General features: G+C 42.2%; 1 protein-coding gene across 6 annotated transcripts in view; it reads right to left on the reverse strand.

Annotated features, from left to right (window-relative positions):
- Positions 1-315: 315 nt before the first annotated feature.
- Positions 316-27,246, reverse strand: part of elavl4 (ELAV like neuron-specific RNA binding protein 4) — a gene marked incomplete at both ends in the record, with an annotated part of 66,452 nt that continues 39,521 nt past the window's right edge. For 5 of the 6 annotated variants that reach the window (XM_084547554.1, XM_084547553.1, XM_084547552.1 and 2 more), the window contains 5 exons: positions 316-643; positions 3,539-3,577; positions 9,304-9,529; positions 20,368-20,521; positions 23,771-23,874. In XM_084547554.1, the coding sequence (XP_084403680.1) occupies positions 316-643; positions 3,539-3,577; positions 9,304-9,529; positions 20,368-20,521; positions 23,771-23,874 (851 nt within the window). The remainder of the gene's footprint in view (positions 644-3,538; positions 3,578-9,303; positions 9,530-20,367; positions 20,522-23,770; positions 23,875-27,246) is intronic. The other variant, XM_084547556.1, reaches the window with a different exon arrangement.

The raw sequence follows: 27,246 nt of genomic DNA on the forward strand, positions 1-27,246 counted from the left end.
AAGCCTGCATTATCACAGGAGCTTCCAAAAACTCGTGAACATTTTCATCATTTCATTTTTGTAATACTTAGGCAACATTGGCTTATAGGTCCAAAGTTATAATATAAGCCATTTCTAGTTCAATTTGTTTGATGGTTTGTCGGTTGCTTTGTGTTCCGGTTGGAGTTTGCTGTGTTGGATGGCTGTAGTAGGGTGGTAGTGGTAGTGACTGAAGGGGCTAAGGGACGGTTGGAGGTCGGGGGTAGGGAGGGTGGGTTTCGGGGACAATTTTGGAGCAGACAAAGTTGCGGGGCAACTGCTTCTATCTGTTAAAGTTCAGGACTTGTGTGCCTTGTTAGTCTTGAAGGAGACTTGCAAGACACGATCGCCCAACCTGTAGCCGTTGAGACTGGCGATGGCCATGGCCGCCTCGTCGTAATTCGTCATGGTGACGAAGCCGAAGCCTTTGCACTTGTTGGTGTTGAAGTCACGGATCACCTTGACATTGTTGACCGCGCCAAAGGGCCCGAACAGCTGCCAGAGCACGCTCTCGTCTGAATCCGGGGACAGGTTGTACACGAAGATGCACCAACCGGTGCCCGTGTGCCCAGGGATGTTCATGCCAACCAGGCTGGTCATGCTGTCAATGGTGATGGGAGAAAACCTGAGAGAAGAGGCGGGAAAAAAGAGAAAAAACGCCACGTGTTAACTGAACAGGTGAAGGCACACAGTGAAGTGGTGTCTACATCTACTGTACATGACATGGCCTTAAACCTGAGAAAACTCTCCATCTTCTCTTTCTTCAACAGCCCAAATTTTAAAACTGATCTCTCCCTCCTACTCAAAAGGTTTGCCATGGTGCTCAGCTGCATGCTACTGTCGACAGACAATTTTCTAGTCTAACCCTGAAGGCACTGATCTCCAATCCAAATCATACCAATTCAGACAGCTCAAGATGTAATGTATGTGTATTTATGTTGACGTCTAAATGCATGAGCTGGTACGCGTGTCTGCATAGCTGCCACTAAATCCTGCTAGAGCTTCCCGGTTCTGAAAGATCTCCTGTCATGAATGAAGCGCAGTGCTGCGTTAGCTGGGCTACATTTCTACTGAAGGAGACGCAGACGCAGGTTCTCTCTCTTTGTGTCCTCGAGTGGCTCCTTTAGGTGCTAAATTGCAGGAAGTTGTTGAATTAAACCGTTGCCAGAAATTCATCAAAGATCATACACCAGCCTGCTAAATCTGTTCTCATTCGCCTCATAATCTTCTCGTTTTTTCTTGTGATGCAAGAGATTTGAATCCTCAGTTGACTTCACTTGATTGCCTTTCTGCTCAAAGGAAAGGCAGAGGAGAAAAAAAATACCCCCGCTTTTAAATAAAAGGTAAATGAGATAAAAAGGTTCATTTCTTATTCCACCTCTCTCCAAGAAACGACTATAGGCATTATTGGGAGTGCTTTAATTGAGATTTCCGCTTTGCTGCAGCTGTCTCAGAGAAGGCTGCTTTCTTAAGGAGAAGGAGGGAGGGAAGAGGGAGCAAACTAAATGGAAAATGGAAGCACTTTACAGCCTGGTGGCATTAAGGTACAAAGTGTATTCCTCCCCCTTCTCCCCCTCCTCCTCCTCCTCCTGCAGTGTGTTCTGGTCTGTCCTATTCCAGAGCTCATGGCACTGATCGATAAGGCTGCTTGCTGCTTGGTGCCCCCAGTCTTTTCTCTCCAGCGACTATATGTGGTCGGCAATCACTACGACCTTCCTGCATGACTTTGGTCATGCAGAGTCTGCTTCTGGCGTTTGTGGTTATTGTGAATGCTAATACAGCCTCCTAGGGAATGTTGAGCGCTCTGCACTGATTAGAGGTTTATGATTAAAAGTGTAAGATAAACTGATTATATTAGTAAATATCCAACCCTATGATTAAGGTGAGATGAAACAGAGTGTAGTTATAAATCTCTAATATTGAGCTCTATGGGGTTTCTTGTATCGTCACCGTAGGAATCTTAGAACAGCAAACTGTATTACAATAAGACCCAATTACATTGCCACAATGTCTTTATCCAGAATGAACCAAACTGAATCTAAATGTGTGTAATCACATTAAGACCTCGTCTGACATGCTTGGCCACATTCAGGCCTCTCCTGATGGCTCTGAGAAAACTTTGACTTGTAAGCAAAACCTGGAGGTTTATGGGGGTCTGGAGGCTAGCTAACACCGCTGCTGTGCGTCTGTGTGTGTGTGTGTGTGTGTGTGTGTGTGTGTGTGTGTGCGCATGGTAGTAAACGTGTATGCAAGTGAACCCATCAGAGCGGGACCAAACACAAACCAATGTTACAGACGAGACCTGGGGTTGCATAGCAACAGTGTAGCTGACCAGATATCTATTCGGTCCCTTCTAAAGCTAAACCATTTCCAGCTCTTAACACTTCTCTTTCAAATAATAATAATCTCACATCACTGAAAAACACTTCTAATGTGATGAGATGCTATGCAATCAGGGCAGCTGAATCAGACTCTATTTAAACCTTTAGAAAATTAGCTTACTAAGTTAAACCTGTGAACGCCACAATGAATCACTATCAATGTGATATTCTGCTCTTGAAAAGATTGCCATTTTTTAGGGGGAACTTGCTGAAGGAACATTTCACTTGAGCTAAAACTTTGGTTCTGTTTGGGCTGCTAAGCTGACTGACTGACTGATGGTGCCCTGTGTGCTTGCAAACATGCAAGATGCCACCGTCAGCACATGAAACATCTATCACCACAGCGCCGGCTGCTCTGGGTTATGTAACACCTATGGTAACAAGAAAGCAAAATGAAACATGGAGGCGAAAGGAAGGAATTTGAGCAGAGCAGTGCCGAGCAAAGCTGGAGCTGTCTGCAGTGAAACAGCGTTTCCTGTTTCCAGCAGGGATCCAGGTTCATCCAGCCTTATCTCAAGTCCTAGCTAAAGACTTGCTGTACTAGTACTGGCAAGAAATTTAAGATATATATATATAAATTTTGTCTTCACTTGTACAGACTGTACAGATACTGTTTAGATCGTACAGAATATTCTGAACATAGGTGATAGTCGACGTACAAAATGCTTAATAATGTTGGTAAAGTGAGGAAGTCTCCAGTGACAAGGTAGGAGAACCTGAATCCGGTAGGATTAAAAAAAACACACATCTTGAAATTAGGAGTTTTACACCAGAGAACAAAATCCGTTAAGTACACAGAAACAACCCAAAACAATCCAAACAACACCAGCACTTGTCATAATCAAAACAAAGTAAATTCATCACCACTGAAAACAAAGAGTGATTGTTTTCTGCTTTTTTTTTTTTTTAAACACCATAAGTGGTTGGGAGGGTTTTAAAGCCAACTCAAGCTGACGAGAAAAAAACCCAAACAAATCAAAGAACCAAAAATGTAGTTGACCTTGAACGAATTGTCAAACGCAAAGTGACTGCAAAAATACAAGGAAACATAAACTGAAAAGAAAGGAACAGAAAAAAAGGATATTGAAAAATCATTGAGTCAACATGGACATCTGGCATTGGGTGAAGTTTTTAATTACCTCTTTACGCCATAGGCCATATTAAGCAAATTGTCCAGCCTGTAAAGAGAAGGAGGGTTCTGGGGTTAATGGTGGGCAGATGGTCGACTCACTCAATGGAACTAATGTTAAGTCCCTCAAGGAACTGCATGGTCCTCTTCACTCAAGAACAAACAAACCCATCTATAGTTGGTCCATTACACTGAGGAGCCCCACCAGAAAATGCTATCATCAGTTAATGAATCTACAGTACAATCAGTATGGCCTGTGCTTGCTCAGTCGGCCGCTGAGCTACTTCATAGGCTTTAGCATGGCCCTGCACTCGCTAATGCCAGAGCAGAGGGTTGCAGTCACGTTGGCAATTACTGTAGGTGCGACCATTTATTTGTTATACCAGACTAAAGCAGTGGACTGGTCACAGTTCAGTATTACGAGTCATATACAGGACACTAATGGCAGGCTGGGCGTGAGCATAGCATTGCACTAGTCTATACTGGCATGATAGTCTAGCCACAATGCTACATGATTGCAAATCATTACTTTATTTTGTGTGCAGGAAATTGCATGTGGGTATTCATACAATTTACGCCACCACATTAATGGTTTATGTCTTTATAATCTACGTCTTAAACGTGTTGACTCAATTGAGAGAACACCAGAGATGACAGGAAATGATCCAGAGTTCTGTCAGTGTAATGGTTTGGCATTTGAATGATGGTGAGTGAGAGAGGTGATGATGATGATTAGTAGGCTGTCTACGCGGTGGAGCAACAAAAACACAAGTGAATGTTAAACTAGCCGTGAAATTGTGAATGTCAGTCTTTGTGATCGGGGTCGACCTGTTAAGTGTGAACAGGTCAGGTGGAATGACTGAGTGTTAGTCAGAGGGTGTCCTCTGTCTAAAAGGGTTAGTTTTTGGGAGATATTCTGGTTTCACAATGTTTTTTTTTTTTTTGCCTGTGAGCTACAGCCATTGCAGCCAGCGAGGGTAAACTACAGTTTGTGTCTGCGTCTTTGAAACCAAGCAGGCTGTGTTTGTGTGTCTGTCTGCGAGCAGGGCCTGAGAAACCTGTGGGTTGTATGAAATGTTGGCCCTCATGGATGGATGCAGTCTGCTTGGTGACTCAATGACCTTCATTCCTCACTTGGGCCTGGCCTGTCTCATGTCTTATTAACTCCTCTGGCCTAATGGACAGGGGCCACGGCTTATTGAGCAACAGCTGGCCAGTGACGCCTCGTTCCTCTTCACAACACTACAAACTCTCTGACTTTGACTTCACTATCAGGGTTGTTTCTCCTTGTCTCTTTCGCGTCAACAAGCATTTGCTTTCTTGCATGCACGCACACACACACATACCTTTTCCACAAAGTGCACAACGTTTACCAAACCATTTTAGAATACTAAAATCTTATTTTAAATGTGTACTCTACTATTACCGATCTTCAAAGGCAGCCTAATCATGTGTCTTACTTGATATATGCACAGCTTGTTTAACATTTGATTGCAGTTAAGGAAGTAGGATTTGCCTGCTTGCAGTAGAATAACTTCATAATAATAATCGTAATGTTATTTGTATTAATTAATTTAAATTAATTTTACATTTAGAAATAACAGATCTGTAATCTTCTGATCAGGGACAATTAAACACTGGGATGCCGGATAATTGTAGTTAAGTACCTTATAAATTAGAAATCCTGCAGAACTCTAGTAATTATTAGTTAATTATTAGAAGAGCAGGATTATTGAGAAACAGGATTGAACATTGCTGTAAAACTATTATTTTAACACTAGCTAACAAGTTGGTTTACATCAAGAAATGCATTTACATGTATAAGTAAAGACATATTGTGATAACCCACATTGGAGGTAATTTTTATAATCTTTTTACACGTCTGCATTGTAGCATTTTTTCCCGTAAAATTACCAAAAAGTACAAAAGCAAAAAAACAACAACAACAAAAAAACAAAAGTAGAGAAAAGGATATACAGAACCATTAAAACAGTAATTAGCCCATTACATGGGAGGGGAACGAACAGTCTGCTTTGTGGGTAAATGAGTCAATTGGAGAGGATGCTCAGAGGAGAGGCGCTCCAGGCCTGGGAGCATGAAGACATCTGCTGGCCGCCGGGCCGTTGGGCCACAACAAAACAACCTGCTGCTAACTCCCTCTCTCTCTCCCTCTCTCTCTCACACATGTACGAACGCACACACTGATGCAAGCTCACCACGCAAACACTCTGCCAGCTTTTCACACTGCCTCTCCAAGCTCGACATAAACAATAGGGCTTTTGTGCTTCCTGTCAATGCATGTTAATGGAGGAATGGGCGTTTTTGTCTTTTCTTTTTTGAAACAAAAATCTGTTCAATTAAAATTGGCTCCTGCTCTGGATATAATAAGGCTAATTTGCTAATTAGTACCATTAGTTAACGACAGAGGATCGGAAACAAGCCGGGATCCAGGGCTTGTTGTATTGTGCTTGAGTCGATTATGTTTGCTGTCTTGGAGAGAGACCATACAAGCACATTATACATTAACTTGTGTTAGAGCAGGCCCACGTGATTTAGTCACACAGGATAAATGGAATTATAACTGCAGCAGGATTGCACTGTATTCTGCCAGACAATTTTTTTTTTTAACTTGGGTCTTATACGCTGCAGCATGTACTTATGTAAAACAAGCAGGAGTCACAATTTTACAGCATCTAATAGATTATATTTTATATTATATTTAATACATGTCTCTTTAACCTAGAAACATGAATTTGAATTTGTCTGCTAAAGCGATTAACAGGATGAACAACAGATCAAGTGTGATAGTAAAAAGTCAATTAGCACTGTTGTCCTTAAAAGATTCGGTTTAAAAAGGGGAAACTGTGCACATCAAGCACATTTATAACTTTTAAAGTGTTGGGGTTTTAGTGAAGGGCTTGGGAGCAGAGAGCAGGAGCACAGGGACACAGCAAGGAAGTGTCCTGTGGTTGTGAGTTGTGATGAGAAGCGACAGCTCTCCTGCGGAGCCTGTAAATTGGCTTGGCGTATCACAGACACACAGCCACGCTACATCGCTCAGGTGTCACACCAGGGAAGCCGCTCCAGAAGAAAAATACCTTCCAAGCTCTGACTTTGATGGAGAGTAAACAGCACGAACGGCTTAGTGTTATTGAAAGAGAGAGGAAATTGTATAAGCACGTATTCTGTCTCCAATTCTGAAACATTCTTGTTGGATCTGATGATAGTGATAGTGTTGTAATATGCAATGACTTGTTTCTGTCTTGTTTTTGGTAGTTGAGGTGAAAGGTAACATGATCTCTGGGGGTAATTCCTAACCATCTCTGTGTCATTATATTGAAACTAAAAAGTATGACTGTCGTTAATGAGTTGACAGGAAATGACGATGCCATATATACACATGGTCTGCTATTTACTGTATATTTACTGTATATACACATGAAGTTTAGTGATTAGTGACCTGGGCAAAAAGATTCATATGAATTCATTTAGTTAAAGCACAAATCATTTCATTACTTTTGGAATAGTTTGTTTTAATTTGCCCTTTAGTCAGTGGTATTTCCAGTAGATTCTGTATTTGACAAATCTATATTAATATTAGAAATGTGCCTTTTTATTGTGTACAACAGCATTATGGTTCACTGTCATCAATATGATCATATGCAGAGTTACGGCGGCAAAGTCGAAAGAGCAAATTAAAATGCATCAGTTTCGGTTTGATGGAGATTTACAGAAATTATATCCCCAGTGCATGTTTTTGCCCAGGCCTCCTGGGGAACATTCTGGGAAGCATTGACATGATGGCAGCATGATGAAATGAGGGGAAATACACAGTTGTGAACGACAGAACCCCACAGTCTCTTATGAACAGTTCCTCTCTGATCTGGGTGGACCCACACAGAGCGCACTCACTGATTTAGCGAGACCTGCACCAGGTGCAGAGCTCGCACCTGTTGTTCAAACGGAGGACGCAATTCGCCAAAGTGATTGTTCACAGGAGAAAAAGGTGCATCATTGTTGTTACATTGACAATGTGATGACTCATGCTCACTGTGTGTAGGCGTTACATCCTCTGTTCGGACAATCGATAAATCGCATTTGGTGAAACTGGTTTTCCAAATCAGTGCTGTTATTGAGAGCAGACCTGATTTCTTGATTAAATGCATATATTGTCACGTTTGAGACAGATTACTCTATTTTCTTTTTTGTTCTGTTACAGTTTCAGAATATCATACATTTTCTAGTAGATATACATTACTTTTCTTTACATTGTTATGATATAAGCTGAGCACATTAACTGAAGACTCCCAACATTTTCAGCAGACAGCCCAAAGTGCCCTCAGTCTTATAGTTAATTGTATTATGACTTTTGTTTCATTTAGTTACATAATATCTCTGAGAGAGCCGGGAAGGAGGAGGAGCCACTGGTTCTAGGAAGTATTTTCCCTTCTCTGAATTCCCATTATCTTACATTTCCTTTCTTGTAATAATGTCCTCAATGGCTACATTTACATGGACATTTCGTCATCCCAATAGAAATCATCATGAACCCAAAGTAACTGCTTTACACGGACGCTAAAAAAAAAGTGATCCTACTGATGTAAGTGCCACAAAACATCAATCACAATATACCTTTTTTGACATGTGGAAAGGGGATCTGCCTGCTGTGGAGCGCCAAATCTGCCAGAAATATAACAGAAGAAGAAGATGTTTTTTTCCTATCTTTGTTGGTAACACTGAATTCATACAGACCCACATTTTCAAAGCCGCTGCCCAAATCCATTCTGGCTTTGTCCATCTTTGCAACACTTTAGCTTACAGCAACACTAATAAGCTTTGCTACCTCCATGTTTCTGCCCCTGCCTAAAAACTCATCATGTTACCTGATGTTTACCCCACATGCAGTAAACATCTGCAGAAAGGACGTATTTATTCCACCCAGACAGAAACAATCGGATCAAGTGTTTACATGGTTGTTACGGGCAAGTGTTTCCCTATTGAACAGATTATCAAAATTCATGATTGGGAGGCCAGTCTGTTCTGATTAAGGTGGTTACATAAGGCATTATTCTGATTAGCGGAATATTGGTGTCCATGTAAACGCAGCCAATTCAGACAGCATAGACAAACAGGAGGCTCCCATATAACGCAACAATGTTGAAGGGGATACTATGTGGCCTCACTGTCGATTATTTTAGCTTTGTTTCTGTGAAATCATTTGTGCTTCATCTATTTTTGTCCGACACCAACGTGCTGCTGAGAACGCACAGATAATACAAAAAAATGTAAGCACCGTTGTTATCAAAATGCAACATGGGAGTCGTAATCCACTTCTCACCCTTTGTACACAGATTTGGCCTTTGCTTTTTGATGCAGTAGTTTACAGTCTCATGTCCATCCGTAGAAGTGCTCTGACAGTGACTCTTTTAACTTTGTCACTGATGAACACAAAGAGCAACTCAAGACCAGATGGACTTTTACTTTCAGAACCAGGGGCATCTTAAATAGCTCCTCTCCGCAACTCTGCTCACACTGGTTGTTCAATCGTAAGTTAAGGTCGGCAAGACTGCTTTTAAAACTACTGAACAGTGGACCAGCCACTTCAATGGACTCGCCAAAATAATATGAGAAGATTTCATACTGGGTCAGTGGCTGAAGTTTTGAAACTCTGCATTATCATTCCCACTACACTGCCTGAACCCTTTCCCACCCCACCCTGTCTCTTTTCTGCCCCACCTCCTCCTCCTTTGTGCCCTGCTCCACCCCAGTACTCACCTGAACCTCTGAGCCTGGTGGTGAAGGGGCCCTGGGTATCGGCGATTGGGGGACTGGTAGAGTTGTGACAGAAGGGCTTGGCTGGTCTTCTGGCTGGGGTTGTTTGCGAACTTGACCGTGATGGGCTCGGCAGCACCCGATGGCTTCTGGCCATTCAGGCCCTTGATGGCCTCCTCAGCCTCTATCCTCTTATCAAAGCGAATGAAGCCAACACCTCGGGAGCCACCTGCGGGGCCAGCAGATCACAAACAAACAAGGGCCCCTTTTACTTTACAGGTTTTAGACAGACTTTTTACTGTTGGCACTAGATGTTTGCCGAATTTTGTGTTTCCCCGGGTGGTTTTCATACATTTGCACACGGCACGACAGAAATCCTTATCCTTATAATCCAATAAAAGATATGTGGTAAAATAATCACATTCAACCAGTGAAAGAAATGTATCTGACATAATGAAACAGCATTCCTACTTCTTATGAGAGTGATAACAAAAGAATGAGCCATTTGAAACATCACTGAATGTTTTGCCTGCCAACATTTAATTTTAACTTCACTGAGCTTGTCTATAACACCTCCTGTGCTGCAGCTGACACACGGTGTGACAAGAGACAGAAGACTCAGACAGGTAGTATAATTGTAACACAAACACACACATACACACACTAGGTATAGACAGATCATATAAGGCCGTACTGTGGCAGTGGCCTGGAGTCTGTTTAAAGCCACATAGTCCATTCTTCCCTCTTCCACACACACACACTCTTCATGCATTGTTCTCAGTGACATTTGAGCCGTTTCCTTGGAGATATTTTTTTGACTGCCACCTGAGACGAACATTTAGAGATTCGCTTCCTGGGAGGTCCTTTATTGGTGTCTGTGAATGCTCTGTGTGCATTACCGACTGTATATGCATATGTGTGCGTTCGTGTGTACATGTGCACTGGTATCTATTAATGGCTGCTGTGCCTTGTTTTAATGAGGCTGCCTGGATGGCCCAGAGGATGCTCGCTCAGTGACAGCAGCAGTCTGCCGAAGAGACTATTTACATAATACTGTGTGCACACAGGCATGTCTGTGTGACTGAGGCTGAATAAAAGAGAGGCAGTAAGAAAGAGGGGAATGTTGTTTGAGCATCATTGTGTGCAGTCTCTTTCTTACACTTAAAAAGCCCTCCTTATTGTTATTCCACATTTTTGTACATGCCATCCCCCTCGCCATTTCTTTTTTACACTTCCCGTCGGCTCGTCTCGTGGTACTCGCTCCCCTGAATTCTTATTCGGAGAAGCACCTTGACCATCACACTCCCCCCCCCTTTGTTCTCTTTTTCTCTCCAGGACACTGGCACCACAAGGTTATTTACTTTCCAGGCAAGCTACAACATTATAAAACAAACTCTTTGAAAGTAAATAATATAATGAAAATTTCTTGTGTCTGGTGTTGTACATACTAAGAGGAAATCTATTATTTTTGCAACATTGAAATAATAAATAAAATCTTTTCATTATACTGTAATAACTGATGTGTTTTACCTCTTGCCTGATTAGCTCATTTGCAATTTCCTCGCCTCTTTCAAATACTGTACTCAAAGCGTTTTCTTAGCTGTCAACACTGAAATGACAAAATAACAATTCTTATATGAAAACTGCAGCGATCCTTGAGAACCACCATCTTACCACAGAATTTTCTTTAAGCCATTTAGATGATCTCATTAACTCTTACTTAGTGTAAATTAAATTCTCATTTTTTACCTTTCTGGCTCCCTCTCCCCTGACAGGCTTTCACAATTTCCCCTCCCTTACTTCCTTTTGTGCCAACTCTGTACCTGTACATTTTAATTAGCTTGCCAGAAGCAGGAAAATAACTATTCTAATGGGATCTACACAGAGCAAACAACAACCACTGTTGTTCCTACTGTTTTCTTCATTTGTTATCGTAGTTGTCATGCATGTGCTGTATGTGAGGTAAAACAGAGGTCACTGTGGTGTCTCTGTAGAGAACTGTTTTTGGGCTATAGACAGTGACTGATATTGGTAATGGAGACTGGGCATTGAAAACCTCCCCGATATCATACTTCATAAATGGAGTAACTGGAGTCATCCCAATTTTGCAGCGGCCTGTGTCTGTAAGGCACTCATGGAGCCTTGCTCAAGGGCACCTCAATGGTAGTTAAGGAAGAGGAGCGTGCTGCTGATTCACTTCCTCCACTGAGACGAGAGAGGAGAAGAGCGGACTCTCTTTGTCCTTTAATCCACACACTTGTTTGGCCTTGAGCTGCTCCTAAGCTGGTTCTTGCTGGAGGGCGTCCAGACAAATGCTTGGCATACAGATGAAGGTCCGCCACAAACACACACCCACATGCACACACGTACTTATGATGACTTGAAGAGGCGCTCTTAAGAATCAAGTGTGAAACGAAGAGTAGAGATGACCGTTTGCAATGACCAATGAAAGATTGTGTGAATGTGTATGATCGAGATGAAAGAGCTCCATTATTGTACTGACATGAGTGTGATAAGTTGTTTTTGTGCCTACTGTATGTACATGGTACATATAAGAGCCTCCTCACAGTGTGTCTAAATATATCTTTATATGATGTTCGCCAAGCATCACATTGGCTTGTCCATTCTCCTTTTGTCAACTGAATCACAGCGAGACTGCCTTTACCTACATCTGTTGGACTTTCAGCAGTAATATATACTCACTGGCGAGTTCATTAGGTTTTGGAGCATGTAGTTTGTGGCCCCGTTACACTGGATTGTATTAAACACGAGTCTTTCTGTTATTTAGCCTTGTACGCTGACTATAATTGGGTTGGCAAAATAGTAGGAAACATGTGACAGTGCAGCACAATACAATTCAACAGTACTACAAACCACAGCATCTAAAATGGAAACACAGTTGAATCAACAACTCTCTTATTATTAATTAATAATTTATTATTATTATTTCTTATTATTTTAAACAAATGCTGAATACCTTAACCTTCATGAAGATAAGATTTAGTGCAGGACTGTTGTATTTGTTTTCACTAGTGCACCTAATGAACTGGCACGGGAGTGGTTATTGTTTTGTTGTCACAAAGCTCTGGGTAGTTTCCTGAAGCAGCTGTAATTTTTAAGAAGTGTTATTCAAATAGGAGTAAAAGATATATTTGGAAGGATCCATGGGCCGACTGAGGCCTGTCTGCGTGTCTGCGATTGGTGATTCTAAATTGGCAATAGCTGTGCATGTGAGTGTGAATGGTTGTCTGTCTCTCTGTGTTAACCCTGCGATAGACTGGCAACCTGTTCACGGTGTACCCCGCCTCTCGCCCGATGACAGCTGACAGCCCTTCACAGGACAAGCGGTTACACAAGATGAGATATTTTTAAGTAATGGCTAATGAGTGTGTATTGCAGGTGTAGGTTTTGGTATGGTTAAGCGGCATCAAATCATGCAGAGCTATCTGAGAAGTTGTTCTTGAAAAGTGTTTGAAAAAAGGCGGATACTTTCAAAGAAAAACTTGGCAGGCGATTGGACAAACCTCCCATCTGTCATCATCTACCACAAGCTAACTTCAACTAATCAGATATCACTTAGTAAGAGGAGCTTCGGTAGCTAACTAGTAATGAGTGTAAGGAAAATGTGCGTACAAAAGACGTTCAGCTTTGTTGTTTTCAAGTGAACAGTCACTTCTAATGCCATCACACCTAAAACACGCCCCTAGCTGCCTGCATTTCGTTGCTCTGTACATGTACATGTGTAATGACAATAAAGTTGAATCTAATCTAATCTAATCTAATCTGTAGCATGCTGACTGGTGGTCAAACCTCTGTGATTTGACCACAAGTGCGTATCTTTGAGTCCAACAAGATGGAGACACACAGGAGCTAATGCCTTGCAGGGTATACACAGAAACCCAGCAGCCATACTCCTAAAAGGAATTTGTCAAAAAGTAAAACTACTTGCAGATGTAATTAATGAACCAATCCTAAATGAAATGGTGGATCCACACTCCATGTGCCTTCTTTTTTTTTTTTATTGCCACTCTGTCTTGCCACATTAACCGTTATAAACCTTGAAATGGGTTTATTTTTCTCCTGTTAAGCATTGCAACAAAAACAAACTTGCAATCTATGAAGCAAGCTGCCAGTCTAGGAAGTCCAACCTAATGACTGTCCTTTCAACCAGCCCCAGAAGCCTAGGCCTACTTATCAACCACCAGCCAGCCATACAGGCAACATTAGAGCACAATGTACTTACTAAGGTACAGCAATCTGTCTTTCTCTCTCTCTCTCTCTCCTTCTCACTCCCTTTTCCTGGTCTCCCTCTCCTCCACAGTAATCAACAGAGGCTTATGTAACTCTCTCTACCTGTGCTTATCTCTCTCTAACACACACCGACAGGCACATTGGCTGCCTTACTAATAACACGCTGCCTCAGTCTGGGGAGGGGGTGGGGGGGTGGGGGGGTGGGGGGGCACAAGGAGAGAGGACGGAGGACGAAAAGCAAGTGCTGGGGGTGGGGATGGGCAAGGCCGTAATGAGAGGAGAAAGGGAAAGAGTGGGGATGAGGAGTAAAGACGGAAAGGACAAAAGGAGAAAAGGTGATCGAGGGGAATGTTATGAGGTGTCAGTAAAAGGATGATGATGAAAGGAAACAGTGCTATTCTTGCTTGCTCCTTCCCAAACAAAGCCGCTCTTTCTCTAAAACCCACTATCATTTCCCCAAACACTGACTGACTGACAGAGAGAAATGACTGCTCCTCTGAGAGAGCAGGAAAAAAAAAAAGAGGTGAGACACGTGGCTGCTGGGTAATGTAACACACATTCTTTCTCCCAAATACACACACACACAGATTCACCCTTCCAGTGCATCGTATTCTTGCAAGTCCATACACTCACCAAGACAAACACATGCACTAGTGCACGCATACATAAGCACAATCTTGTTGTTTTCATGTATTCTACCGCTCATCTCCAATCCTTTCATCTTTTACTTGATGTACTATAATGTGCCAACTGTATCAAATGATTAGACTTGCCTTTAGAATATGGCAGAGGCAGAAAGAACCCCTTTTCCGAACTGGCTTCTAATTAGAGGCCGAAAAAATACAGTGTCCTTGTTTTAAGTTACATTAGTGAGCCTGGGTACAGATGGCATTTGAAAAAGCAGCGAGAGGAGAGATGGAGAGACTTTGAAGAGTGTAGGTGCCCTGTGCTTTAGCCTCTGTCAGAGCACAGCTCCAACCATCTGTTTGGTAGGTGCGTACGCATGTATTGACGTGCATATCTGTATGTGGTTTTGTGTGCATGTGCGTCAGCTATCTCGGAGATAGAATGCACTCTTAGGATTACAAGAGAAAAAAAAAGCAAGGTAAAGGCAGAGATATGAGAGATGATGGTGTGAGTCAAGGCTGCAGTGATCCCAACTAGAGGAAGCACCCCTCGGCTCGTATTACCTTGACCATTCTGTTCTCTGCTATTGGACAGACAGAGAACAGGGATTCGGTGTGGTGTCAGTCTTGAAGGGAACATTCATTATTCAAGTTAAGACAGGAGAACATTCGAACTCTACAGAGGAAGAATATTTCCTTTGAGAGAATATTATAGTTGAAATTCATAGTATTTCAAGTATATAATGCAAACACGAGTGGTTAATAAAACAGGAAACACAAAGCAATGCAGCAACTGGCATCCGCCCAACCTAGAGGTGTATGTTGTTTTTGGTATATCTGTATACAGTGCAGAAAGGCCTCTCACAATGCTGGAAGAAGAGGCAAAAAGAGGTTTCTCTGCAAATATGAGGCAAAGAGTGGCTGTAATGTTGCGCTGATAGAAAAGGGATTGAATTTATTTTTCATCAACAGTAAGAGCAAGAGAATAATTAGAACTAACATTTAAATCAACATCAAAATTACAGATTTTATGTGACCACAGAATGACTACCAATATGTACTGACATTATTTGATTACTTTTATGATCGTCTATGATGCGAAGCTGCTTCCAGTCTATATAAAAGCTTTCCTTGCGGTTGCTTCAGTGTTTACAGTAGTCTGAATGCAACGGGACAAATATGTGTTCAGAAACAAGCCACATCAAAGTGTGTATACACAAGCAGTATGCACTCTGCATGCCTAATATGTAAAAATGTTAACACTGGCAACTAATCTTGAGTAAATAAAAATTAAGTCTCACTCATCCCTCCCATTTTATGTCTTTATCTCCATCACTCTGTCTTTTATTGTCAGCTAGAAATACCACATTCAAAGGGCAATAGTTTTTTTCAGTTAGAACTAAAATAGCTTTGTTGAAATTAACATTTGGTTAAACAGGTCCTCTAATGTGCAACACCAAACATGACAAGACCAGACAATGCACCTTCATAACCATAAATTCCAGTTTAAAAGGCACATTGAGTGCTGGTGACGGCATATTCATGCTGCTGCATATCTGTGCACTGGACATCTCAAACAGTGCTGTTTTAATCTTGGAGGTGTCGGTTTGAGATTTGTTTCTGAAAGCTCCAATACACAACTTGGTCCTCGATTACACTCAAGTGTCTGAAAAGCTTTCAAACACGGATGCTTAACGTCAGCCAAATTTGAAAGTAACTAAACCTTCATTTAACGCCACTTTGATCAGGAACAGATCACGCAAGCCTAACTCAATATCTAAAGATTAGCCATTCTGTGTGCAAAATACACTTATTACCAACACTGGCAACCACCATGAGTTGCATGATGGGATCAATGCGTGCTACTTGTTGCCATGGGAATCCTTCCCATTTCCACTTTCCATCCCACTTGATGGGAATGTGGCATCAGCCTTTTCACAGTCAATCCTCACACACACACTGAGCAGAAATTTAGTTCCACATTACAGCTGCCGTTTTGTAGAAGGCATGCCTGTGGATCGATTGTATTTGCGGTCATTGATCAGGTAAGCATTGACCTCTGTGTGTATACAGGTCCGGGATGAAGAACTAGGAAGAGCCAACTATGGATCCAGTGCTGCCTGTGATATTATATCTGTTTCAAAGTGAGGGTAGCCTGAACCAGCTGTCAGAACAGAAAACCACAGCCTGACTGCCTTCCCTGAAGGTTAGAACGGAAGACAGGAGAGGGAATCTGGCACTATTTGCACTGATAATGAGACAAAATATGCTTATCCATTCAGAAGGAATCAATAGGCGGAGGACGGGAGAGAGGAGAGGGTGAGCAAGAGATGGAGAGATACCCTTGTCAAGTCGATGTAGTGTTCGCTCCCCGAGTCTCTGGGGCAATTTGGCAGTTTTAGTGGATTTAGTTTCAGCTGCCTCTCACTGTGAATGATGCTAACAGTGATGTTTTTAAAGTTCCTTCTTGTCTTTATGAACAGAAGAGTGACTGCAGGGTGCATCCTCTTGATGAGGAGGTCATTTGGAGAACAGACTTCGTGTTCCCAATTTAGCAGAGCAGGAGCTGGGGATCATCAGCCCATCTGCCAATGGTCACTGAAGAACATCCGTTACTTCAGCAACTTTCTGTAGCATAGCTGCTACTATGTATTTCTGTCTGTGCATCACTCCTCTCTAAAGCTTAGTCTGTTTATGTTGCCAGTAAGGGTGTGCCTCAGATCACTCCTTAGTTTGGTAGGAATAGTGAATCACTGAGGGAATTGGATTTTAGACACTGATTAGGTCACTGATTCAATAAATATGTGGATGATTCACTGATGACCTGCAACAAGACCAGAGATCAGAGCACCATATGATAATGATGTCATGCCGACAATTTCTATCTCTTCAGTCAGGACGACTCAAAATTGTTTTCAGCGGCGTCAATGTGACAGAGCTGACATTAGGATATCCTGTGTCTGACAAGCCAGACAGCACACCGTTAATTACGCCACTAACCTGTCTGACACAAAGCTTAAGTCCGTCTGTCCTTTCTTCTCTTCCTTACATTTTTGGCAGTCACAGGAGTGTTTTAATTTGCAGCCCATTCTCTTTCTCTCTCTTAATGGCAGTGAGTGTGTGTATGTGTTATGCCTTGTGTGGCTGTACAGTAACAGAGAGAAGAAAAAGATGAGTCAATGATGCCAGCACACTACTCTCAGGGCCCTTCTAAAGTCCTCCATGTTTTTAATCACCAGCAACTCTAACATCTAATTAATCATTAACGTTTCTCCTGCTGATCCATAACCCTCTGGGGGCACCTTGCAAAACATCTCTCTCTCTCTCGCATTATCTTTGTGTCTTTGTGTGTGCATATGTAGTATGTGTGTATTGCAGTTTTGAATCAAGGAAACAGTGTAGTAGTAAGGACGGCAATTAGTGTAGTTGAGCGTGCCCAGACGGTGGTACTATTCAAAAGCACAGAAACTTGGGAGGTGGGGCTTGCAGAGCTGAACATTTCTGATACAAGTATTCATTGAAAGTAGAGGTTTTATAGCTGTACAATTTCAAATTTGCTTCCTTTTCTCCCGTACAATTTGGCAGGACTACTTTTCTCCTTTCTAGCACTGAATGATCCCATTTCCTGAGCTGTTGTTGCAGTGTTGTCCTGATGCTTATCGCCAATTGTCGTCATCCTTGTTGTATAGATTTCCGCATTACTACCACCTACTGCACTGGAGTAAAGCAGAATGTTTTGGAAAAACTAAAATGTCGTTTTTTTTATACGTCAGTGGACTAATTTGCTTTGTCTTTAAGAGTTTAGATTGCAAAGAAATCACTGGCAATCAGTATTTAAGTTCCTTGGAAAAGTCAGAAATAAAATGTTCGAGCTACGCCTGGTGGAAACTGATATTTGCGAGTGTCCTGACTGGTATATCCTTTTACAGTGACTTCCTGATAGAGTGAAGCTATAGTCAAATGATCAGCACTAGGTTTAAAGTTTAAGTTGAAAGTTGTTCTTTAATGTCATTTGGTTTCATTCAGTGTTGTTTTTGAAACATAGACCAAAAATGGGGTATTCCTCAAATGACTGTACTGTTTTGACGTCTGCCTTGGAAAAACACCTGCCATATGTAGTGTGCTTACACTTGTAAATTAATTTAGCAGTAGCTCATCTTACAATTTCCCCTTGATTTACTTGTCAGACAAAAAAGATTGACATAATACTGCAAAACAACACACACATCACATGACTTGCAGTATTGGCGAGCAAAGCAGTTGTTTGAGGTGGACAGTGACTCAAATTCCTGATCAAATTTTAGTAAGTTTTATTCCTTTAAAAAGAGACATGTATGAATAGTAAATGGTTAAGTGTCAGCTTTAAATCTCAGGATGTGAAAGGATGTCAAAGCCCTTTTATTTCCCCAGCTGAGCATGTGTCTTTGATCTGCGTTATACTCTGGGGTGTGAATTGACTGTTGCAGCATTTTATCCACACATGCTAAGCGCTACACTTTAAAAGCGCCTTGTGCCAGTCAAGAATGAATACCATGAATCACTGAGCCTCTCGTGAACCCTACCTCTCGCGAATGTCTGTGCTGAGATTTGTTTTATTCATGGCATGTGGCCTGAGCCTCGAAGCTAAAAATGTGGGATATGTGAGATGTGAGTGTGGCTGAACAGATGCGTCCTTGCTGAGTGTTGCGTGGCTGTGTTGTTTTACAGGGAGTCCCCTGGGTCTAAGTTGCATGATGGTATGGAACGTCTGTTACTTAAAACAGAGCTGTGCCCACGTCATCTAAATGGGTGTGGATGTCCACCTTTACTTTCCACTTCTATCCTCCTGAGCTCTTTCGTCACTTCCTTCCTCTGCTCATTTCCTTTCTTTCCTACATCTCTGCTCATCTGTGCTCTCACTTACTCTTTCCTTCGTTTCCTCTGTCCTCAGCTGCACTCTCCCACTCTCCTTTGTTTTCCTTTCCTCTGCTTCTCTCTCTCTCTCCTTCCCCTCTCTCTTCCCCTGCTCAGTGTGTACAGACAGGCGTGCACTTCACTGCCAGCAGTGATTTATTCTGCTTAGGCAAATGAGTGTGGCTTACAGCATGCTGCTCCCTTTCTGCTTCATCAGTACACATTGCACATAACACTGGAGCAGGTTGGAGCCTGAAGGCACACACACAACCCCTGAAATGGATCTAAGAGACACGCTGGAGGGGTTCTTCTGCAATACAATGGGCTCAAGTGATTCATTCTTGTGTTTTTGATGTACTGGATTGTGTAATTGAGTATATGCTGAATATTATACTGATTTTCCCTTCCGTATAAACACTGCTTTTCCCTCTGTACCCTCAGCTTGCGTTGTGGTCAAAAATCTTGCCTGTTGAGGTCACTTACTCACTTGCTAGGTAATGTAACAGACACGATATATAAAATCACATCACTGGATTAACAGTGTTTCATTAGTTTCCGCAGCACCAGAGAAACCTCTTCCCAAATGGTGAACAATAATAAACAGCCATGTAAAGTAGCTGAAGCTATTGTATTTTCTTTGCTTTTCTCATCTGCTCTTATAGGGAATTAAATATCTGCGTTTTTTATCTATTTATACAGACAAAAGAAGGAATGCATAGTCCAGTAATCCATGACATCAACACATGTCGGTGTAAAAACAAGCACAAAGAGGTTGATCTTGTGTGCGCGGGCTGTGTCGTATTTGCAGCTGCTATTTTATTTTTTCTATGTAGGTGCAACACGACAGCGGCGACAAATAAATGCACCTGTAGTCAGTCACATTACCGTTCTTATTGCTCTGAAACAGTCAAGCATAACAACACCAGCTCAACAAATGGAGAGAGGTTTCTCCAGGAAATGATATTATTGCCTGAAAGGTGCAGACGGACAAGTGCAGCCTGAATACACAGCACCTCAAACCTGCTGCCAGAGGGGTTTTATTTAATCTGTCCTATTGTTATTGTTTTAAAATCAATGAAGTCATTAATAAAATGTGACACGAATGCATTTCAAGTACAAAACATGAAATGCTGCTGAAAAGAAAGAAGATAATGACGCACAGGATTGCTGAGACGCTATGATCTAACACATAAACAGAAATACCAAGTCATAGTAAAACAAGCTGATGTGTATTTCAGTTAGTATATGTGTCTGTGTCGAAATGTAAAAAAGGAAAGAGGCGCTGCCCCATGGATACCTGTGACCTGGTCGACAAGGATACGGGAGGTGATGATGCGTCCATACTGGGAGAAGAGCTGCTCCAGCTCCTTCTGGGTCATAGTCTTGGGCAGGCCGCTCACGTACAGGTTAGCGTCACGGATGGAGGCTGAGCTGGGTCGTGCATATGACACCTGAGGGAAAAGAAACGGAGACTTAGGGCTTGTATAAATAAATTAGGGCTCCGGCCCTTTATTACACATTAAAATTGTGGGCGGCTCAAATTTAAATAAGATTATACTGCTGGATGGCTTTTGTGTGTGTGTGTGTGGATGGGCATGGGTGTGGATCATCGGATGCACAAGGAGGAAAATGTGACTATATTTTCTTGCGTCAGGGATTATCGTTGTTAGGAAAAGATTTAGCTGCTAAGAACACTGGAGAGATAACACTTTGTGCCTCCTCATGTCATTTGTTGTGGGAGGCATAGGAAACTTTCTCCCCTGCGTAGAAACCACAGGTGTTTTACTTTAAAAGGGCAGCTCAGGTAACCAGTTGAACAGGATTAGGACCAGAGTCTTTTCGGTAATACTCTTAACTCTAAGCACTATTCTGTTTAAAAAAAATATGAATGAAAAGTAAGTGTTATCGTGTTGTGTTTGCAGATTTTTATTTGACTATTTAGACGACACCAGCTTACTGTCCAAGGACATTTTTGCCACCATCCCTAGTCTTCTACCTAGAGGATTGTATATGTGAATGTCATCTCTAATGGTGAAAAGGGCAGAAGCTGAATATCTGGTTGTACTATGCTGTGCAGCTCCTGTCAGTAGCTCTTTACCAGTGAACTTCCATAACATCTTCCTTTATAGACACAATTTTGCTGCAGTGAAAGTTGTGTAAATCCCATTACTACTGCTGCTGACTGGAGCAGCTTTCTCTTGCAGTACTTTCATTACCGCTGACATATGGAGACATAAGTCATCAAATAAGGTTAAAGTCAGGCAAACATGGTGTATATGCAGTCATATCCTTGAGCAACAGCATAGAAATCCTACTGAACTCTAACAGTGAGAGAATAGGATTGGGAACAGCTGGCTTTCCCCATGTCTCACTTTCTTTTCACACATCTTCCTCTTTAGCCTCTCTGCACAGCTCCTCTGTCTTCCTCTTTGCAACTCTCTCCTTTTTCGCTGCCTGTATATTTTCTGCCTGCTTCCTTCCTGCGTGCTTCCATGCTAAACCTTTCGCTCTCTTCCAGATTCTGCCTCTCCCTTGCTCCTCTTTCTTCTCCATACAGCTCTCCCTCATCTTCTCTCCTTGTCAGCCAACTCCAGATGTCTAATCCATCAACACCTCCTCAGGCTGTATTGTGTACAAGCGCGGCGTGGCGCATGTGTGAAACAGGAGTGTGTGCAGGAAAGTTAGAAAAACTATAAGTGTGAGGTTTAAAGTGATCACAAGCACACGCTGTTTAAGTGTGTCTCAGATTATGTGCATGCATGTCACTGTGAGCTCCTCTCACCTTTGGCACGCTGCTTCCTCTCACACCTCAGTAGGAAAGCTGCATCGCAGCCATCACTGACAAAATCTGAGGTGTCATGGTGGAGGAAACCGCAGCAGCGAAACCAACTCAACGACACTTCTGAGAGACACATCGCCCGAGAGCATGTGAATCTCTGGGCCAAGCGTTTCCTCACAAGTGTAGTGGCAGAGAGTGGGAAGGGTGTGACATGAAAGAGCGACAAACTTAATTTTAGAATTACCGCGCTGCCTTTTAATTTGACTTGTTACCTTTAGGGGTTTCAGTCTGTTGTGGAGGGAGAAAGCAGGGAGAGAGGGTAGTGGGAGGGAGGAAATAAAGTGTGAAAGAGCGATAGTGCCAGACAGAGATGCAGAGTTGTCTTCTGCCATTAAGCAGACAGCCTTTATCTCAGGAACAACTTGAGGCAACCGCTTGTGTCATGAGAGTGCGAGAGCGAAAATCTGTGAACTCTGACTGCTACACTCAATAAAGACCTCATGAATTTCACACTACGTAAACAACCCTCAACGTCTTCCATTTTTGAAAATAGATGAAGCCCATTTTCACTTAAGCATAGTGTTGTTCATGTGCATAAAATATGTGTTTCTATATAAACATCAAATGACACGATGACTGTTGTAGAAACACATACTGATTTTTAGCTCTTCTCCTGGCCACAAGATGGCATTTGCATGCCTTAATTTTGAAAGGTTCTCTTTGTCAATTTATTTATTTATTACAGCCAAGATACAGAGAGTATTGCCTGGGGAATGGCTGGGCAAAGTACATACTATACTATATCCTTTGTACATTTTAATGAGTTAAGTGCTCCTGTTAAGCAGATATGTGCACTGACATACACATGCAGTAGTACACCATGTCTATGGTTTTGCAGAAACTGCTGATTGTATGGAAGGCACAGACAAATACAGACACAGACCACCATCCCTAACAAATACAACAAACCATTGCATATCTCACATCAAACATTTACAAATGTACACGTAACCGCTAACACAGCACAAGCAGAAAACACATTACATCACATATTACGTGGTATCTTTTTGTGGCACAACTTAGACCTGAGTTGGAGTACAGTGCTGAATCAAGGCCAAGCCAAACAGTGTACGCTGTCTAGGGAATGGAGGGAGTCTCTATGGGATTCCCCATTCACAAACAGGCTAATCCCATCCTATTAGATTAGATTATACTAGATTAGATCAGATTAGATCAGATGACAGAAAGCTAGAATCCAGGGATTACCACAGAGCAACAGATTACTGCCCAGCTTAGGGCAACAACATATCCGCAGGCACCGGGCAGAGAGGATGACAGCAGAGAATATAAGAGGGGAAGAAAAAAAAAAAAGATCAGCAGGAAGATTGATATGTTGTTGTAAAACATTTGCAAAAATAAATACTTGTAAGGTTTAATTCCTCCAAATGTGTTGGAAGAAAGGACAGCGCAGCGTTGGCACCAATTTATCTGTCCTACCTCTGTGACAGCCACCACAAAGCCTGCGTATTAGTCATGCCATTTAAAATGCAATAACAGAGCCCTCAATTATTTTGGAAAACGTCACGATTGACGCGTTTCTTCCCTTTCACTCGGCGATATCTATATAATTTCACCTTTACATTTTGACATTTAAATAGTAATTAGCATTTCAACTGTAGTCACAAGCTTTTTAATGTGTCTCTTTGATTTAGATGGTCTTTTTTATTTCTGAGGCTCATACATGTTAATCCCATCTCGCCCCCCAGCACATTCATTAATAGCGTCACTATGTAAAAGGGCACTTGGAAAGAAGAAAGTAGAATTTAAGTTTAATATGACCTCCACAACTTTTGGAAGTTGTGTTTTTTTTTTTAAGGATTGCGTGCTGCGGTTGGACTTGTTAAGACGCAGTGTCAATTACCTTGATTGTTTTGGTCTGAAGTCTGAGTCCATTTAACGTGTTGATGGCTTTCTCTGCATCCTTTGGATCGATATAGTTGACAAAACCGTAGCCCAGACTCTGTCCTGAAATACCAGAAAGAGGAAAAGAAAAACATTATTTTCTTTTTTTTTTTTTTTTCATCTCCTCACAGACAACAAGAAAACACATTCATGTATTATCATTATCCGACAACTTACAGCTTACAGTGACTTTTACAGGAGGGAGATGTGTCCTTCATAAAACTGAAGAATTAAATACATTCCTTGCTCCTGTCAATAGACACCCCCTTGGAAAACATACATCCTTCCCTGAAAAATCCTTTACAGCATATCTTTATCACTACTGACAAGATCACAGTGACTCCAGCCTGGAGCACCCAGAGTCTTGGTGTGACTTTTGTCAACCGTGTGTCATGTGAAGCCTGCTTTGTTGCCACGACTGTTCAGATTTGAGCTCTAAAACATGTGATGAATGAGACAGCCTATCCTGTTCTCCATTCTCTTGCACTGCTCCAATTTTTTATCACTTAAAACGAGGAGCAAACAATCATTCAAGAGTTAATCCTGGTCCAGTAACAGAATAAAAACGCTGATATTTCATGTCATATGGTGATTGCCTGATAGCGTATATATGCACACTGATCCATAAACTCCTCATTATTGGCTGCTGTCTAGTGCATGCAGTGAATGCCTTAAATATACTGTGATAATTTTAACTCCATCTGTCTTTCTATTATGACAGCAACACAGAGCCCCTGCAAATAAAGTATCACAGTGGATACAAACAATATATTTGTTACTGTCTTTGCAGCTGTACATAAAGAGGAAAAATACCACCCCCACTTCCCTCTAAGCTCAGAGTGTCTTAGATAGCACACTCCCTTTGAGAGAGAAGCAGGCCTGACATCTCCCAGTGTTTCCCCAAAAGATCAAGCCTTTCAACAGGCTTAGGACTTTAAGCGGACGCCTCCAGCCATCAGGGCTTTCATTGGGCTAGTATTCCACAAACAGCCCCTATCCACTAACGCCACACACAAGCACCGGGAAGAAAAAAAAAAAAAAAAAATCCCAGTCAGTTTAAGACGAGCAGCATGCACGTATTCACGCTAATGGGAACAGACAGCGGTTAGTCAGAGACAAAGTGAATCACAAAATATGGAGCATGGCTGTTTCACAAAATAAATACATTTGGGCTATGGATATCACAGCGGAGAACAGCTCCGAAGCAAGCAGTGGAAGGGCCAGGAGGGACTTGTAGTCCTAACATCAAACAGCTGATGATTTTCTCTTCTTCTCTCCTCTCCTCCCTTTTCTCCTCTGGATTAACTGTGGATTATCAGACGCTCCATTGTTAATTAAAAACCTGCCATCCTGGAGAGACCTCTGCTATTTATAACTAACCATCCTCTTTTTACTCTCTCCTTCCTCTCTCCCTCTCGGCTGACATCAGGTGTTAAGTTCGTCAGTTTAAATATAACTCAGAATACTCTTTGTTGCTTCTCCTTTTTCATTAAATAGTGTGCACACAAAAGACGAGGAGACAAAAGAACATGTGGCGAAAGGAATTAACTAAAATATAAATCTAGCTTTAGTTTTTCAATAAACTAAGACTGCTCACACACAGTTTTCTCAACAGTCCAGCTGTGTTTCTAAAGCTACATATTCAAGTGAGCATATCCATTCAATTTACACTGAAATTCTTGATGCGCACAGCTGAGAGCCTGCTACTGCACTTGCAACACTCCTCCATGGCTTCGCTACCTCTCTCACTCGTGCCTCCCACTTTCCCAGCACTTTCCTCACCCCTCTTCCTCATCTCAACAAGAAATGTGAGGTTCGACAAGCGCAGCAACCAGAAGGTGCTGGCAAAGAGCACTCGTATAGGACCATCGAGATGGGCTGGCTGGTGCTTGACAGTACCAAGACACTTAGCACTCATCGCACCATCCAGGCGGCCAAATAGGGCCAAACTGGCAGCCATAGATGTTACTACTGTAAATCGGGCAGTCACAGTAGGAAGTGTCTGTCTGTGTGTGTGTGCAGAAAATGGTTTTCAAATGTGGGCATGCAGACATGTGAGTCTGCAATGGATTACAGTGTTATGACAAACTTAATACTGTATTTACTTTGATTACAGCTCTGACGAATGTGGTATTCCGCAGCTGCTATGTGTAAATGATATTTGTCTCTGTACACTTTAATTGGGTGTGCATATTGTATACATGGGGAGCTTAGGCTGGTATTGGCATATCTTCCCGCCCCCACTCGCATTTTCACTCCCTCTTTGGCAAGGTTTAGGGCCTCTAGGGCTGGAAGGAAGAGGGTGGGAGCGAGGCTCGCTGGCTGGCATCCTTCCCCAGGTAAGCAGGGAGATGAGGGTAGACAGAGGGAGACATCTGCCTGCAGCAGCAGAAAAGCTCCAGGAGGGGATTCCACCCACCATTTCTAGCCTGCTACGGAGCAGCTAACAGCAGGGAGCCACCGGCACACTGCCTAGCTGCCTGCAATGTGCACCGATGGGTGGGAGATGCAACGCCAACGCACCGCACTGGCAGATGTACACACATGTGCACACACATGCACGTAAACATGTAATCATTCAATCACAAAGACACACACAAACAAACACAAGCAGTAAAGCATGTCCTCACTGCAGGACGGTGGGTGGATAGCTAGTAAATGCCTTCATTTTTGTTGTGTGGTTGGTGTTATAGTATTTCCTGAATAGTAAATGTCACCTAGTCAATTTAAATCCTTAATCATCGTATCGTATGTATTCACAATCATATTGTGCAGGTAATGCTGTAAAGAGTTCTCTGTTTGAAACCTACACTGGGCAGGCATAACGTGTAGTGTGGTTGACTTCAGCCTGTCACAGCACCTCCCGTGTCCATCTGAATACTCCCCAGCATGATCAGCCCTGCATGAGGCTTGGATTTGGATCACAACATCACAGTTCCGGCTCAACACACCGCGGCACAACACAGTTCTGTCGCAGTGCATGGTCAGCTCAGACTTTTTTTCTAGTCACATATTTAAGCTCTGTTAAAGATCAAGTCCAAAGAACAATTTTCCTGCACATGTCAAAGTCAGTGCTGATGTTAAAAGTAAAACAGCCACAAGATATGTTTATAGAAAGTTGAAAAATAAATTTCTTTAAAAGGAGGAATTGCCCGAGGAAAGTCTAAAAACCACCAATAGATTCAAGTCATTTCCATAGGGCGTCTACTGGTTTAACATAATTACTGAAAAATATTTTAAGCACTGCATCTGAGGCAATATAGAGAAGCCATTAAAGAGGCGTGATAAATAGCATCTAATGGGGTTGTAGCTAACAGAAAAATCTGCCTCGTGCAGATCAATTAGCTTACATTAACTTATATATTTTAATTGTCAATTAAAACCAAGAACCCATATGACGCACTGCTCTTCCTAATGGCCTTTTAACGAGGTAAG

Source organism: Chelon labrosus (assembly GCF_963514085.1).
Source record: "Chelon labrosus genome assembly, chromosome: 7".
NCBI lineage: Eukaryota > Metazoa > Chordata > Actinopteri > Mugiliformes > Mugilidae > Chelon > Chelon labrosus.